General features: G+C 57.4%; 5 protein-coding genes across 5 annotated transcripts; all 5 read left to right on the top strand.

Annotated features, from left to right (window-relative positions):
• Window positions 1–567: 567 nt before the first annotated feature.
• Window positions 568–1,644, top strand: LINJ_36_5630 (putative phosphoribosylpyrophosphate synthetase; the record flags this gene model as incomplete). The annotated part of the gene is made up of 1 exon (XM_001469885.1): window positions 568–1,644. One exon carries the CDS (start codon window positions 568–570, stop codon window positions 1,642–1,644), a length of 1,077 nt encoding a protein of 358 aa, XP_001469922.1.
• A 1,694-nt stretch (window positions 1,645–3,338) lies between these two features.
• LINJ_36_5620 (putative NADH dehydrogenase) lies at window positions 3,339–4,922 on the top strand (the record flags this gene model as incomplete). The annotated part of the gene is made up of 1 exon (XM_001469884.1): window positions 3,339–4,922. One exon carries the CDS (start codon window positions 3,339–3,341, stop codon window positions 4,920–4,922), a length of 1,584 nt encoding a protein of 527 aa, XP_001469921.1.
• A 2,575-nt stretch (window positions 4,923–7,497) lies between these two features.
• On the top strand, window positions 7,498–8,979 carry LINJ_36_5610 (putative tyrosine specific protein phosphatase; the record flags this gene model as incomplete). The annotated part of the gene is made up of 1 exon (XM_001469883.1): window positions 7,498–8,979. The coding sequence occupies one exon, from the start codon at window positions 7,498–7,500 to the stop codon at window positions 8,977–8,979; it is 1,482 nt and encodes a 493-aa protein (XP_001469920.1).
• A 3,902-nt stretch (window positions 8,980–12,881) lies between these two features.
• Window positions 12,882–14,519, top strand: LINJ_36_5600 (conserved hypothetical protein; the record flags this gene model as incomplete). The annotated part of the gene is made up of 1 exon (XM_001469311.1): window positions 12,882–14,519. The coding sequence occupies one exon, from the start codon at window positions 12,882–12,884 to the stop codon at window positions 14,517–14,519; it is 1,638 nt and encodes a 545-aa protein (XP_001469348.1).
• Window positions 14,520–14,976: 457 nt separating this feature from the next.
• On the top strand, window positions 14,977–15,843 carry LINJ_36_5590 (putative ubiquinone biosynthesis methyltransferase; the record flags this gene model as incomplete). The annotated part of the gene is made up of 1 exon (XM_001469310.1): window positions 14,977–15,843. The coding sequence occupies one exon, from the start codon at window positions 14,977–14,979 to the stop codon at window positions 15,841–15,843; it is 867 nt and encodes a 288-aa protein (XP_001469347.1).
• Window positions 15,844–16,102: the final 259 nt, after the last annotated feature.

Below are 16,102 nucleotides of genomic sequence, written 5' to 3'. Positions count from 1 at the left end.
CGCACCCTTGCCCCATCAATAAGCCAGCGCTAAGGAGACCCTCACCAAAGTACGAAGGACAGGCAAGGCAAAGGGCAGAGCACTCCGTTGAATTGGACTTAATCATTTTTTTTGCTGTTGATTCTTTCCTCTCACGTCTCACTTCTCGTTTATCCGTGCCCGTCTCTCTCTTTTCCCTCACCTTCCCCCCCCCCCAGCCAGCATCCTCTCCGTTGCAGACGGAAGGCGTCCAAGCCGCGCACCTTTCGCACAGATACACAGTTGACTCGAAAAGCGTGCACGATCTGTGCGGGTCGCCTCATCAAAGCAGCCACAAGCGGAAACGGGGCAGTATTCCCCGCCACAACCACCACCTTCTGCTTCGCGTTTTTTTGTGTCTCTGCAGCAGAGCGATCTTTTATTATTTTTGACAAGAGCTGTCCAGTGAACCGATCGTTTTGAGAGAGAAGCATCCACGGCATCAACAAGACCCCGACCGGCCAACGTCCGCGCACCCTCGTCCCCCCCCCTCCTCCTAAGCTCGTGTGGGACATTTTTTTTTTGCGACCCCGCTCTCCCTCATTCACCATGGAATCCTGCAACAGCCGCAACGGCTCCCTCCGCGTAGTGCACGGCAACGCAAACCCGAAGCTCGCCGAGGACGTGTGCCGCTACCTCAGCATCCCCGTCACCGCCAGCCGCGTCGGAAGCTTTGCTAACGGGGAGACGATTGTGAAGATCCTCGAGTCGATCCGCGGCGATGACATCTTCGTCATTCAGCCGACCTGCGGCAACGGCGCCGGCACGAACGTGAATCAGGCGGTGATGGAGCTGTTGCTGATCATTCACACCCTGAAGCTGTCGTCGGCGCGCCGCGTGATTGCCGTGATTCCGCACTACGGATACGCTCGCCAGGACCGCAAGCACACGGGCCGCGTGCCCATCAGCGCGTCCGCCGTGGCGCGGATGGTGACGGAGATGGGCGTCAACGGCGTCGTGACGATGGACCTGCACTGTGGCCAGATTCAAGGCTTCTTCCACGGGTGCCCGGTGGCGGACCTCAGCCCCAGCTCTGAGTTTGCCGAGTACGTCAAACAAAAGAACTTCACTCCGAGCAACTTGGTGGTTGTGGCACCAGACGCCGGAGCGGTGAACCGGGCACGCCGCATGTGTGACCGCATCGGCGCCAGTCGCATCGTCACAATTCTAAAGCGCCGCGTCGTGGCCAACCAGGTCGAGTCGATGCAGCTGGTCGGCGAGGTCGACGAGTGTGTGTGCATCATCGTGGATGACATGATCGACACGGCCGGCACGCTGTGTAAGGCGGCGGAGGTGCTGAAGGAGTACGGTGCGAAAGAAGTGCACGCCTATGCGACGCACGGCATCTTCACCGACCCCGCGTGTGAGCGCCTCACGCAGTGCGATGCGTTGGTCGAGGTGGTGGTTACGGATAGCATTCCGCAAGAGGAGTCCCGCCAGAAGTGCAAGAAGATTAAGGTCATTTCCATCGCAAAGCTTCTGGCCGATGCCATTTACCGCATGCACTCGGAGGAGAGTCTTGAGACGGTGGGGCAGCCGGAGCACTTCATGCCGAAGCATGAAGATGACCTGCAGGTGCTCGAGTCCCTTGTAGAGGAGGATGAGTGGTCGCGTTGTAACGAGTAACACCCACGGAAGCGCGCGAAGAATGAAAAAAAAAAACGATAACACACACACACACACACACCTATGTATGTTTCGTTTTCTAAGCAAGGTGGTGCGAGAGAGAAAGAGACAACGACGGTGAAACGGGTGTGAGGACATGTCGCTTGTGTGACAGGCGTTGCACGTCTTCAGAGGAAGAGCAACCCAATACACACACACGAGGAGAAGGAACGCCTGACTGCGGGTTCTCGCTCTCTCTCTCTCCCCCTCCCCCCATCGCAGCATGACCTGGGCACACGTCAAAACAACAACAATGAAGCACACGAACAAGCAGAGGAGATAAAGCGCCTCATGTCCCTTTTTCGGGCGCCATTTCCACCAAGGAGGCGACCCCTGAGAGTCTCTTGTGCTTCTGCAGATGTGCGCGGGCGCCGGGGTAGGCGGCTGAGACTGAGAGGTTGTGAGGGGTCGCCATCTCCGAATGTAGCGCGTCATGCCTCCTCCTAGGATGCATTGCTTAATCATCCCTTTCTGCGGGTTGCTCTACTTGTCCTTCCATCACCACCGCTGGCTTCTCCCTTTGCTGTTCACGCCTGACCATACCGCACCACCACCCTCATCGCGATCTGCTCGGCAGTTGCTGGCATTCATCGACACTCGCCCCCTCTCTCCTCTCCCTCCCATTTACACCTCCGAAAGGCAACAAAAGCAAAAAGGTCTACAGCCCAACACATCAAAGTACACTGCACTCCTTAACTTTTCAGCAGTAATCTGTCACTGGAGAACGCCGACGCGTTGCTGGGCCTTCTCTTTTTCGGTTGTTGGTGCGCTGTTACTTGGCGCCTTGCTACCTACACCACCACCGCTAACACTACGCGCCCCTCCCTCCTCCCCCTCCCTCTCCTTGCCTTCTCTCTACTGCCGCGTACCGTTCTTAGTTTTACCCTCTTACTTGTAAGCACCATTCACGCGTTAAATCTACTCATTTTGTACGTGTGTCGCTGTGTTGTCTCGCTCTCGCTCTCTCTCTTCTTGGTCCTCTCTCCCTTCCTCCTCGAGCACAAAACACACACGCACGCCAGAAACCTAACAAGGCCACATACGGTTCTCTCTCCTTAATTTCTTTTTCGGATTCATTCTTCGTCTACGGTGTAAGTGCTTGCCCTGCATAAAACACGCAAGCGGCTATCCGTAGGGGAAGGGACAGCCATACACACACGCACACAGACACACACAGGCGCGCACGCCGAAGAAGGGACACGAAATCTGCAACGCAGCGGTGTCGGTCTCCTTCGACGAGGTCCTTCCCGATCTTCACCCTTAGACGCACCTTTTTTTTTTCGCAGGTTATCGGCCTCAGCCCTCCCTGATCGGTTATCTTCGCTTTTCTATCCGCCGTACGCGCACTCACACTCCCGCCTACGAGATCGTTTTGATTTCGAGGCACCCCTCTTGCTTGCTGTGAACTTACTTGTACTCTCCGTTGATTTCTTCATTTTCTGTGCGTGCTTCCTTTTTCACCCGTTCCTTGTGTATTGCTGTTGACGGCGTCTGTGCCTGTTCGTGTATAGGTCTACTCCCTCTCCCGCGCTTCGCCTTTTCCCGGTTGTTAGGTAGTCGACGGATTTTGTGGCTTTTAACGAGATCTGGATTCGCGGCCATTCTCGTGTCTCATCGCCCTCTACGCTAGGCCCACCCTCGCTCTAATCCCAGCCATGCTGCGCAGCACGTTGCGGCGGCTGACGAAGCCGAACGTCGTGGTGCTAGGCACGGGATGGGCCGGCTGCTACGCTGCTCTCCACGTTGACCCCAACTTGTGCAACATCCACGTCATCTCGACTCGCAACCACATGGTCTTCACCCCGCTGCTGCCGCAGACGACGACTGGCACGCTTGAGTTCCGCTCCGTATGTGAGCCCATCACGAACATTCAGCCTGCTCTTGCAAAGCCCCCACACCGCTTCCTTCGAAGCGTCATCTACGACGTGGATTTCGACGAGAAGCAGGTGAAGTGTGTGGGCGTCGGCGTTGTTGGCGGCTCGGAAAATGTGCCGGTTAACACATTTAGCGTCCCGTATGACTACCTCATCATGGCGTACGGTGCCCGCCCCAACACGTTCAACATCCCTGGTGTGGAGGAGAAAGCGTTCTTCCTGCGTGAGGTGAACGAGGCCCGCGGCATCCGCAAGCGCCTCGTGCAGAACATCATGACCGCTAATCTTCCAACCACCTCGATCGCGGAGGCGAAGAGGCTGCTGCACACGGTGGTCGTGGGTGGCGGTCCAACAGGTATCGAGTTTGCCGCCAACCTCGCCGAGTTTTTCCGGGAAGACATCAAGAACGTCAACACCTCACTGCTGCCATACTGTAAGGTGACCGTGCTGGAGGCGGGTGAGGTACTCGGATCCTTTGATACCGCGCTGCGGCGATACGGCCAGCTCCGGCTGAACCAGCTGGGTGTCGAAATCCGCAAGACAGCCGTAGTGGGTGTGACAGACGAGGAGGTGTTCACCAAGTCAGGCGAGGTGCTGCCGACCGGGTTGGTGGTGTGGAGCACCGGTGTCGGCTCGGGTCCGGTCACGAAGGCACTGAAGTGCGACAAAACGAATCGCGGACGCATCTCCATCGACGACCACTTGCGCGTTCTGCGCGATGGCAAGCCGATCCCGAACGTGTTTGCCGCTGGCGACTGCGCGGCCAGCAACGAGAGACCGCTGCCGACGCTGGCCGCCGTCGCCTCACGCCAGGGCCGCTACATCGGGAAGGAGATGAACAATCTGCTCAAGGGAAAGCAGATGAGCAGACCGTTTGTGTACCGCAGTCTGGGTAGCATGGCCTCCATCGGCAACCGCTCCGCCATCGTCTCGCTCGGCGACAAGTTTAAGTTTGACCTGAACGGCTGTGCGGCGCTGTGGGTGTGGAAAAGCGCCTACCTCACGATCCTCGGCTCGATCCGCAGCAAGCTTTACGTAATCGTGAATTGGGCCGGCAGCCAGATCTTCGGCCGCGATATCACGTACATTGGCGACCTTGCTGAGGACCGCATGTACTCGGCCCTGGCAGTAGAGGAGGTGTCGAAGGAGATGAGCCGCAAGAAGACTCCCGAGATGCTGCACGCTGTGAATCCAGAGAGCAACTATACCTCTTCTGTCGAGAAAGAGGGTGCTAACAAGGGATTCCTGCCTCGAAAGCTTGGGGAGTCGACACCACTGGCTCCGCATGGACAAGCCATCGAGGGCTCCCAGGTGGCTCACGCAGCAGCCGCTGCCACATCGGCCGAACCCGAAAAGAAAATGTAGTATGGGTGTTATGTTGACGTGAGCGTGCGGGGGAGGAGGATGGTTGAAAAGGAGGCTCGTAAAGCGGCGGAAAAGAAAGGGGCACCGGCTGATTTCATGCCTTGAGGTGCCAGAGTCATGGCCTTACCTTGGTGCGTCCGTTGTGCACGCAGAGGTAGTTCAGCGTGCACTTCTGTGCAGCAGCAGCGAACCGAGACATTGACTTCCGTCCAGCATGCGAAAATCGATAGGTTGCACGTCCCCCGCCCCCTTGTCCCTCGGCGCTTCTCGTTTGCTTGAAATCCTAAAAAAAAAAAAAACTACTGGCCTCAGCCACACCCCGCTCTCGTTGTGTTACGCGTTCGTCGAAACGCTTTTTCACGCATTCTACGCCTCTCCTCAGTCCCGATGTAGGCAGGCAACGCTGCGAATTCTCCTCTCAAGTGAGAGTGGCTGAAGCAGGCCACAGGATCTCGAAAAGGCGAGAGCGCACGGTGCGCAGGCGCTGCCATGCACAGCTGGCATGGGTGTGCCGCATCCATGCAAGGCGTGCGGTTGTCCGATGCGCAAGAGTGATGGGCGAAAAAGGGCGCGAAGGGCACCATACGAATCGACGCCAGGGCGCATGTGTGCGCAGAGCATGCGGCGTCTCCTGCGTCCGACGCGGTGGGCTGATATGAGGGCACGGGTGCCGGAAGCATGGCATACGGCCGGGTTGCAGAGGCTCTGAAGGGCTCTCACCGGAGGCTGGCCGACTTGTTCCTCGAGCTCATTCGGCACGCGTCTGGCCCACCACCACCACCTCTTCTACCCCGCAGGGCGGCTCGTTCTCGGCGACCAGGAGATGTCGCCGCCGTGCGGCCAGAGGGTTGGGGCGCTGTGGTTGCGGAGGCGTGTATACACTGTTGCGGACGTGTTCGTGGTGAGATGGACACGTCCAAGAGGAAAAAGCCCTTTTGGCTGCCTGTGTTCGGTGCGCGCATCACTTACGCATCTACTATTTCACCTATGTTCTCGTGCTTATATATATATATACGTGTGTGTGTGGTGTGTTTGTGCGTGCTTTTCGCGGGGTCATCACGCTCTTTATTCAGTGTGTGAGCCGAGAGGAAGACGAAAAATGCAAGCGGGTGATGTCAATCGGCGCATCCGTATGCCGTGGCGCGGGGGGGGGCGTGAGCGCACGCGGCGGACCAGGGCGGGGGGAGACCGAACAAGAAAAAAAAACGTGTTGAAGCGCCTTTACTGCCGCGCTCTGCGACACCGCCTCTCCGAAAGAGAGAGGCGCGCACGCGAAAGTAGCAGACATGTGGAACGTATGAGTGCCGTTCTACCCATCCACCCTGCCCTTCACTCTCTCCTTTCAGCTCGTTTGTGTTCCTTTACAGTGTTGCGTGGCTGCTGGCAGCGACACCGCGCTGTTCTGTGTTCGTGCGTGTCGCTCCGTGGACTCTCTGCAACTTGCGCTACGTCGCCCCTCACAGAGTAAAGCGGAGCATGCGAAAACGCGCTCACCAGAAGCGTAGATCAGCAGCTTCGGCACCATCCGCGGGAAGACGCAGACGCGCAAAAAGGCGATACAGAGGAACCTCGACCCCTTCCTCACTCTCAGCTCTGGAGTGCTCGTTTCAGCTGTAGGAGCCACGAGCTGCAGCGCGCGAGCAGCAGTCGTTTATGGTGGTACTCGTCGTCGTCGCCTCCCCCTCTGAAGCCACGTTGCAGCGCTGGCGACGACGAAGCTGTCATTGATCAACTGGTGTCGCCCCCTGAAGCCCTTCGTGCACCTGTCGCCTGGCATCACGTCGGTGGCGCTGGGGGTGTACGGAAGGTGTCTGTGAGAGAGCCGATTGAGTGTGTTATTCAAAGCACTGTTAGTGCGGTCAGGAAGCGTTTTTGTTTGCTGCACCCCTCCTTCTTCCTCTTACGTGGCGGACCTCTTTCACTTTTTGTTGCCCTTGGTTACGGTAGTGCCGTGTGCCGTGTGTCGCTCCTGTTGCGTTTGTGTGCTTCGTATTGCTCTGTGCTTGCTTAACGATCTTCTTTCTGGGTGGTGTGGACGGGTGGGAGCCTATTTCATCGCGGAGCCGAAGAGAAAGCCTCTCCAGGCACCTACGCGTCTTTATTGAAGCCGTCAGTGTCATCTCCTGAGCTGTGTGTTTCCCTTCCAAACGCACGAAGATCAGAAGGAAAAAAAAAAGAGAAACGGTGTTGCCCTTCTTGACTGGCGCGCCTCCGTGTGCTTTGCAGAAGTGGATAAGCACTTTTTTGGTAAGCACCCCCTCCCTCGTTGCCCCATCTGCGCTCTTATTATAGCCGCCTCAGTGTATGTGTAGAGGTTCCGTGTGTGTGTGTGTGTGGTTGCTTCTCACTATTGCTGCTCGTATCACTCGTTGCATTGTGTAGTTGTCGAGTTTTTATCATCCTCACCTTTATTTCCAGCCTCTCGCTGTCGTTGACTTTATGTGTGTTTCGTTGGCGGGGCCTCGTTCATTTCGACCGTGTAATCGCTGTGCTGTGGTGGGCCTGAAGGAGGGTCAAAGGTGCGTCGACGTGCCCAGGTCAGAAAGCTGTGGGGAGCAAGAGCAACGCCAAGAAAATGCACGAAAAGCAACTCAAGGAGAAGCAACGCTTCGATGTGCACCTCCGCCGCCTTGGCGAGCGTGTTTACCCCTCCATGGAAGATGGGTTTGATCGGGAGCTAGCGAAGCTGCGCCGCATCGACGCATATATCCGGAGCAATTTGGATGAGTACTATAGCGCGTCACTCGGTTCGAGCATGGCGAAGAACCGCTTCCCCGATGTGAAGCCGAACGAGGGCACGATCGTGCGCCTGAACGAGACCGGTTCCCAAGGAGACGGCACGTACATCAATGCCAACTACATCGACGCGCGCGAAAAGTTCAAGGTGCCTTTTGTGTACATTGCGACGCAGGCACCAATGAAGAACACTGTGCTGGATTTTTGGCGCATGGTGTATGAGAATGACTCGGCCTTCATTGTGATGCTCTGCGCGGTGAAGGAGAACGGCAAGATAAAGAGTGAAACCTATTGGCCCCCACGAGGCGCCGCATACGACATGGGGGTGCTGTCCGTCACCCTCGTCGCGGAGAACATGCGGCCGGACTCGGTTCATCGGCGACTGCTGCTCCGCAGCGTTCGTGGTGACGAAAAGGAGGTGTATCACATGCAGTACGTGGCTTGGCCGGATCAAGGGGTGCCGCAAAGCAGCGTCACACTAATGGAAATGATCAATACCATCGCCAAGTCGCCGCGTAGCACACAGTCGCCGATCGTGGTGCACTGCTCCGGTGGCATTGGGCGGACGGGTGTCTTTATTGGTCTGCACATCGCCCTCGCGCAGTTTCAACTTGGTCAAGCAAACATCAGCATTCCTTGCATCGTACGCCACTTAAAGGCGTGCCGCACCGGGATGGTGCAGCGCAAGGATCAGTACATCTTTCTCTACTACGCGGTGCAGCGCGAGATGGAGCGCATGATCCTATCCCAGAAAGCCGGCGTCAATCTGCTCGACAGCCGACCACGCTTGGCAGCCGCCGCGGCGACCCGCGCTGAGCCAGCCCCGACGCAGATAGCCTCCCCGCTGATCATGCCCATGCCCGTCCAGGCCCGCGGGCGGCACATGTTTTCCATCTCCACGCCGCTCCGCTCGTCGACGTCAGCCTATCCCACCGAGCTTCGCTCCACGCCGATCCATGTCCCAGAAAACCGGAACGCCGAGGACGACGCGGCCACCATGGAGAACTACCTGCAACGTGTAGGGTCGCCGCCCAGTTTGGGGCGTAGCCCAAGCCTGAGCTATCCGGTCGATTGCTCGTTTTCCGTGGAGACCTCACACCACCCATTTCGCCAAACCTCACTGTCGCCCCCATCACTCCCCAACTCCATCCCGCGTGAGCCGGACGTACACTGGCGCCAGGTCGGCACCTCTCGATCGAGCACGAGCTACATGTCAGAGAGCACGACACCACTGCTTCGGGCCACATCGCTCCTGCGAGAGGAACTTGCACGACAGCAGCAGGCAAATCGCGTGAAGCGCTTCTCGCCTTCGTTTGTGTAAGGTATTGGCGACTGCTTGAACGCTTCGTCGGCCGGGACGCCGTCGTGTGTGCCCAGAGCGCGCGCCGCGCCAAGTGGAGCTCTAGGCTTTGCAGTGCGCGTCGGCTCGCTGCTGCCTGTTGTAACTGCTACCTCCGCTTGCTTTCGTTTTGGAACCCAAAACCATGTTGACGATATAGAACGCCACTTTATCTCTTCATTTATTTTTCCGTTTTCAGTTGCGCTGTGCTCACCCGCTAAAGACATTGGAGGGGGGGGGGGGGGGCAAACCCCTCAGTGCGTGGTGGCATGGCATGGCACGGCTCCGTACCTCCCTCCATCCCCTTCCACTCGGTGTGGGGAAGCCGAGCAGCCCTCCCCCATCCCCCTGCCAAATGCCGAGCTGCTTCTGGCGATGAGACGGTCACGCGCCTACGAGGCAGGGGCGTCGCGGTGATTTATCGCTACTAATACCGGCACTAAGGTCCTGGATGGCGTTGCGTCGGAGCGACCGGCGACGGTGAGCACTCGTGTGCCATCCATATGATTAGGCAGAGTGCCCACCTGACTCGGACGCATCCCACCCCCGGCCCTCACGCGCTGCCCACTGGTGTCGGGGGAGCCTGAGTGCCACCGCGCGGGGGATGCGCCACGTGGCGACCGGCACGATGGGGGAGCGGCTATGGGGTGGTTGGGTATCGCACGAGGCAGAGGCCGTGCTCTCCGATGACTGGGTCGGCGCACTGCTGTTTCACGTCTGTCTGTGGCCGCTTCGCACCACGCGATGTGGAGCCTGTGACAGGGCCGCGGGAGCGGTGATGTAGCGTTTGATCTCGTGCTTCGTGGCAGCGAACGGGCACGTCGAATATGGCACGAAAAAAAAAAAAAAACAGAGAAACGCGGCTGCAGCCTCTCCTTTCTTCCGTCCCGGCTTTCTGAAAGCCTTTTTTAGTTGTTTTTCGTCGGTTGTCCCTATTTCTGGACTTTCGCCTCTGTTTGCTCGTGTATGACTGGCTGCACCTCTGGCTGTCAGCACCGGCAGGAAACAGTGGTCCATACACGGACCTGTGAGCACCTCTCGTGTATGATGCGTGCGTGCGTAAATGTACGCCTGTGCTTTACTTTTCCCCCTTTTCACTGCGACACGACGGCGAAACTCAGCATGCCGTATACTTCGGAGCACGTTCAAGAAGGGTTTTGTGTTGTTTTCATTTTTTGTTTGTTTTTCGAAGTTACAAGGAATCACATTTCACCGATTCCGCCACCCGCCTCGCGTCTTGCCTCTCTTCTTCACTCGTGAATCTCCTCGTTGACGGCCCCGAGTGGAAGTGCGGTTGCCGAGGTGCCCGTAGGTCGAGACCCCAAGGCACGGGCGAGTCATTTTTTTTTTCTATTGTTGCTCTCGTTTTTGCGCTTGATTCGCTTCGCAGGCTCATCTGACCGTGCAACTCTTTTTCCTCCTTTGGTGACACATAAAGCATCCGTGTATCCTGAGTGAGTGTGTGTGTGTGTGTGTATGCTGTGGTGGGTTCCTTTCACGCACGTACACGCACGGCACTCTTCGCAGCTTCGTGGATGCACCACATCCTTCCCTGACAGCAACGCTTTTCGTCCATGTCTCGTACTGCATCACTCTCCTTTGTTTTGGCTCCACTCCTAGAGCACGTTTTGCTGTATGCTTATGTCGTTTTCGATCTCTTCACATCTCCGCACGCGCGCACAGCCCACATGCGCAGCGGTCGCGCGCGCGCGCCAGCATATCACTCCCTGGCAGCTGCTGCGGGTGGGCTCTCCGGATGAGGAGAGACTAGCGGCGCGCAGGCAGCACCTCTCTCGTTTTTTTTTTGATTTGCTGCCAGGCTCCCCTAATCGCTACTGGCGGATGGTGCGGCACAGACAGACGCCAAATCAGCAGCACCCGCGATGCTGTACGCTAATAATACACCCATAGGCACGGCGGCGAAATGCTGCGGCCTCCGTGCTAGCAGCGACGGCGCCGAGGGCGAGGCAGTGGAGCTGGGGCTGGACATGCTTCGAAGGCAACTGGAGCAACCAAGGCACGGGAAAACAAGTGTGGGCGTTGCCACGGACTCGCTCTCCTTGCTCATGGCGCTCGGCGCGGGCCCTACAAGAGTGACAGATGGCATGCTGCGATGCATTGGGGCACAGGTGCCGGCGCTACTGTAGCCCGTCGCGTGCGTCTCTCACTTGAGTTTGTCTTTGGCCGCTGTGAGTTGGAGCGCAAGGCCGAATCTGGCAGGCTTGTGTGAATTGGCAGTGGCAGAGGCGCCGGCGCCAGCTGCATGGATTACTAACGGGCCTGGTGGTCACTGGCCGCAGACGCCAGGTCCAACATCCCCCGAAACCGCGCACCACGCGATGCGGCCCGCGACGGCAGGCCACCCTCCTCGCCCGGCTGCGCACATCCACCTGTCCGCACTTTGGATTCCTGCAGCGACAAGATGGCGCGCAGACGGTGTGCCGCCCACCAACTCTTCTAGCGCTGTGGTGCCCCCAACCCCGTCAGCGCCTCGATCCCCACCCGCTTTCTGCGGTGAGGGCGGCCGATCCGGCACTGTGCCGGGCATGCGACGCGAGACTCGCGGGTTGCTCGAGGCGCAAGGCGCACCTCGTTCCACGCTACGATGCTGCGCGCACCGGTGTGATGACGCACATGCTAGTTGCGCCGCATGGCCTTTCCGCGCCGTGTGTGTGTGTGTGTGTGTGTGTGTGTGTGTGTGTCTGTGGCTGCCCCCCTGTGCGCAGATACATGCTTGTCTGTTGGCCCCTGCTGCCACAGACCCATGGCAGCGTCCCCCCGTCGCGGCGCATGTGGGCCAACCCATTCCGACTCGCCGCCACGACATCGACGGAGATGGAGGAGGATGCCCGCCACCCGGACAGCTGCGTCGTGCCCTGAGGCAGGCCACAGGACCTGGATGAAAAGGCGAGAGCGCACGGTGCGCAGGCGCTGCCATGCACAGCTGGCATGGGTGTGCCGCATCCATGCAAGGCGTGCGGTTGTCCGATGCGCAAGAGTGATGGGCGAAAAAGGGCGCGAAGGGCACCATACGAATCGACGCCAGGGCGCATGTGTGCGCAGAGCATGCGGCGTCTCCTGCGTCCGACGCGGTGGGCTGATATGAGGGCACGGGTGCCGGAAGCATGGCATACGGCCGGGTTGCAGAGGCTCTGAAGGGCTCTCACCGGAGGCTGGCCGACTTGTTCCTCGAGCTCATTCGGCACGCGTCTGGCCCACCACCACCACCTCTTCTACCCCGCAGGGCGGCTCGTTCTCGGCGACCAGGAGATGTCGCCGCCGTGCGGCCAGAGGGTTGGGGCGCTGTGGTTGCGGAGGCGTGTATACACTGTTGCGGACCTATTTGCGATGGACTGGGACTTCGAAGAAAAAAATGTTTTCCGGCACGCGAGAAAGCGATCATGAGATTAGAAGCGCAGGGGCCTCCGCCCGCCCAGCGTTTCGTTTGCAAGAAATCGCCCACGCAGGCTGGCAGAAAAGCCCCGACTCTGCAGGAGAACCGCCCCACTCCCGTTAGCCAGGTTGTTTTGGGTGCGGCTTTCGGCTCTCGTCTCTGCTTTTTTTCCCCGCTGGCTCGCCTGTTGAGCTTTCCGCCCTCCTTCGTGCTTGGGCGTGGTGGCGGCGCTGGGGCCCGCGTCCCCTCCCCTCAGTGGCCGGGGGGGGGGGTGTGGGGCTCCCCGGATGGTCCCAAGGGGCGGCCCAGGAAAGAGCCGCCAACGCCCCCTCCCCGGCGCGGGCAAAAGGGCCACAAAAGGTGGCGCCACCCGGAAACGCCAGCAACCCTATCCGCGGCCCCCGCCTACGGCCCGACCCGTAATCATTGCCTCCTCCCCACCTTTCCTCTGCTCTCGGTTCTTTTTGCCAGGATCACCCGACAGGCGCCTATGCAGACCACCCTCTCCGGATTCATCGGCTCCGCCCAAAGAAGGGTGGGGCTGCCAACAAAAGGTGAAACAGAGACAAAATCCACAATGAAGCGGCGGCGCGACGGGGAATATGCGAACTCATATCCTATCGGTTCACGAACGGCCAACACACTGGCTTCGCAGCTTCGCCATCTTCGCCCACACCTCTGCAGTGGTTTTTTCGCGCACTCGAAGTATGGCCGTCGCTTGCACCCTTGCAACGCATTTGCACTTTGCAAGGCACCAGTAATTCGCACTGTTGTCTCAAGCCTACACCCTGCTCGCAACAGCGGCGATGGGGAGCTGCTTGTCTCACCACTGGACACCTTCAGATATTCCATCCTGAGCACTGCATGGGACCCCAGAGATGAGTACATCATTGCCGCTCAACGCTCCGGTTTTCAGCTTTTCGGCGCGTCCTCGTGGCTTGCAGATGGCAAGGTGCCATGCGAAACATCGAAGCCAGTTCTGGAGCTCAAATCGGCCACGGTGCAAGCACGACTAGGAGGAGAAAATAGAATCAGCTTTGGGCTCTTAGTCACACAGTTTCTTGGCAGCTCATTAAACACCATTTGTGGTTATAGTGGTGCTCAACAGCTCGATATTTTTGACCTGGAGGACTTGGATGAAGCAACAGGAGAGCCGCTCCGTACGTACAACCTTCGCGCTTTACGATTTGACAGCTGCTCTCCGCTTGTGAGTAGCGTCTCGGCAACCACCGCCGTAGTAACAGTGTCAGACGCCGTCGCTGTCGCTGCTTTGTCCAACGGCTGTACTGCACTTGTCGATGTGCGGACTGCAAGTCCTGTGCTTTGTACTGAGGCCCCGCCACCACCTGCAATTTTGAGTGCGTGTAACCCGGGCACGCGACGAGTTGCGCAAGGAACAGCAATCACGGCCGTTGAAGTAGCGGATCGTAGCAATTGCGTTGAGTTACTGACTGGTACCAAAGATGGAATGCTCGTACTCTGGGACTTGCGAAAGCGTAACGAGCCTGTTGCAATAAGTTCTGTCGGTGGAGAGATCGAAGCGCTGCACGTTATCGGCCCATTATCGTCGTGCAGGTGCGGTGCGCCAATGTTGTGGCTCAACACCGATTCTGGCGACATTGCTTGCTTCTCAATTGGTGCGTCGTCTTTTGAAGAAGTGACGCGCGTCAGCACCAGCGACTCACGCCGCACTCAACTTTCAGCCAACCTCTCACCACCAAAGCTCTCTGTTATGCCTCTGCTCGATTGTCTCATTTATCCCCATGTTTCGTCAAACAGTCTTTTGTTTTACGATATCGGCCGCCCTCCCTGTGCGACCGAAAGCCAATCAACCGCTGGTGTTTTGAAACGCAGCTTCACCGGTACGCAGAAAAATAAGCAAACATCCTTTATGGATGGCTTCATGGCTGCCAGAGTGCTTCTGCCTGAGGGTGAGAGCGATGACGACTGCGCGTTTTTGCCCTCTGATTTGAAGAAGAGCACATGGTCCCCGTCCCTTCTTTTCTCTTGCCCATTTTCTGAGTGGTCAGACCAGATATGTAGCGTTTCTGCGTCTAACAAACACAGCGCAGTTTGTGTCGGGGGTGATGACGGCGACTTGCATGTGCTCTCCGACTCTGCCTCATAGATCTAGAGAAAAAAAAGCCGCCTAAAAAAAGCTGAGTCTGAAGAAAACAAAGGTTTCTCTGGTAATACGGCTGTTTATCACTTCTCCGCGACCCTGCTACCGGGCTGTCTTATGTCGATGCGTGTGTTTGATCTTGTTTTCAGCTCGCACAGCTGTTGGGAAGAGTCCCCGCTGGGTAGCAAGGCCGAGCTTATTTTTTCTGTGAAGGACGTAGGTCTTTGAAGACCAAGACATCCTTTATGGAATCGCTAATCATTTCTATTTTGATGTACAAGACTCATTCAAGCTCCACTTAGTGTAGCCATGCCATCATTCCCACTTTTTTACTTCACTCCTATGCATATCGAGGACTTCCAGAAAACATAACTGATCACACTTAAGTAACACCATCGAGGCAATACAATTAACGCATACCTCGAAGGCTACATATATATATATATACAAGGCAGAAAAAAAAATGCTACATTACACACGATTGGGCCGCAACATGGGCCTTGGTGATGCATACGTGAAGAAAGTCTTCGACTCCGTGGCGACCAAGTACGACATGATGAACGATGTCCTCTCTTTAGGCATTCACCGCATCTGGAAGAAGCACTTTGTCGAGGATTGTGTTTGCCCGTTGCCTGGCAGCAAGTTCCTGGATGTTGCGGGTGGAACGGGCGATATTGCCTTCAGGATCACTGACAGTATCCGTGCCCGCGGGCAGTCGTTTGGCATAGTGCCGAAGACTCTGGATGGCACGAAAGTTGTTGTGTGTGATATAAACGCTATGATGCTCAAGGAAGGTCAGAAGCGTGCGGAGCGCGAGGGCTACATGGACATCGACTGGGTCTGCGCAAGTGGCGAGGAGCTTCCGTTCGAGGACGGCGCGTTTGACAGCTACACAGTGTCCTTTGGCATCCGCAACTTCAGCGATAGACCAAAGGCGCTGCGCGAAGCTTTTCGTGTACTCAAGGTAGGTGGTGCGCTGCACGTGCTGGAGTTCAGCAGAGTGACCTGCCCGCTTTTGAGCGTGCCTTATGAATTGTGGTCTTACGGCTTTATGCCGCAGGCAGGGCGCATGCTGGCGGATGAAGAGAGCTACCGCTATTTAGTGGATAGCATACGCGCTTTCCCGGACCAGGAGACGTTTGCGCAGATGATCCGCGACGCTGGCTTTGGGTATGTGCGCTATGAGAACTTGACTGGTGGCATTGCGTGCATTCATACCGGTGTGAAGACTACTCCTACACCAATAACCCCAACGACCAGCTCTGACATTCCCGCTCAGAATACTTCAGCGGCGACATGTGAGGTAAAACCAGAGCCGAATTCTGCGTAGACTCTGGAACACGCAGCACCGTGGCAGCAGCTCTTTCGAAGAAAACAAACGCTCTTGTTCTTCGGTTTGACAATGATGCCCAAAGAGGGGGCGAATAAACGACGAAAAGAGCAGGGTGAGTATTGAAAATTACAGAGAGGTGACTCTTGCCGGCTGCAGGCGCGGTCGCTTGTGTGATTCTATCTTCTCCATTCTTTGCCGCTAAGTAGCTCTTTTTTTTCCCCGCCGCACAGTTGTCAAAGTAGCTTTTTTTTTTTTG

This window comes from Leishmania infantum, chromosome 36 (assembly GCF_000002875.2).
Source record: "Leishmania infantum JPCM5 genome chromosome 36".
Taxonomy (NCBI): Eukaryota; Euglenozoa; class Kinetoplastea; order Trypanosomatida; family Trypanosomatidae; genus Leishmania; species Leishmania infantum.
Note: the sequence above shows the minus strand (reverse complement) of the source record. Positions and strands in the feature narration are given on the sequence as shown.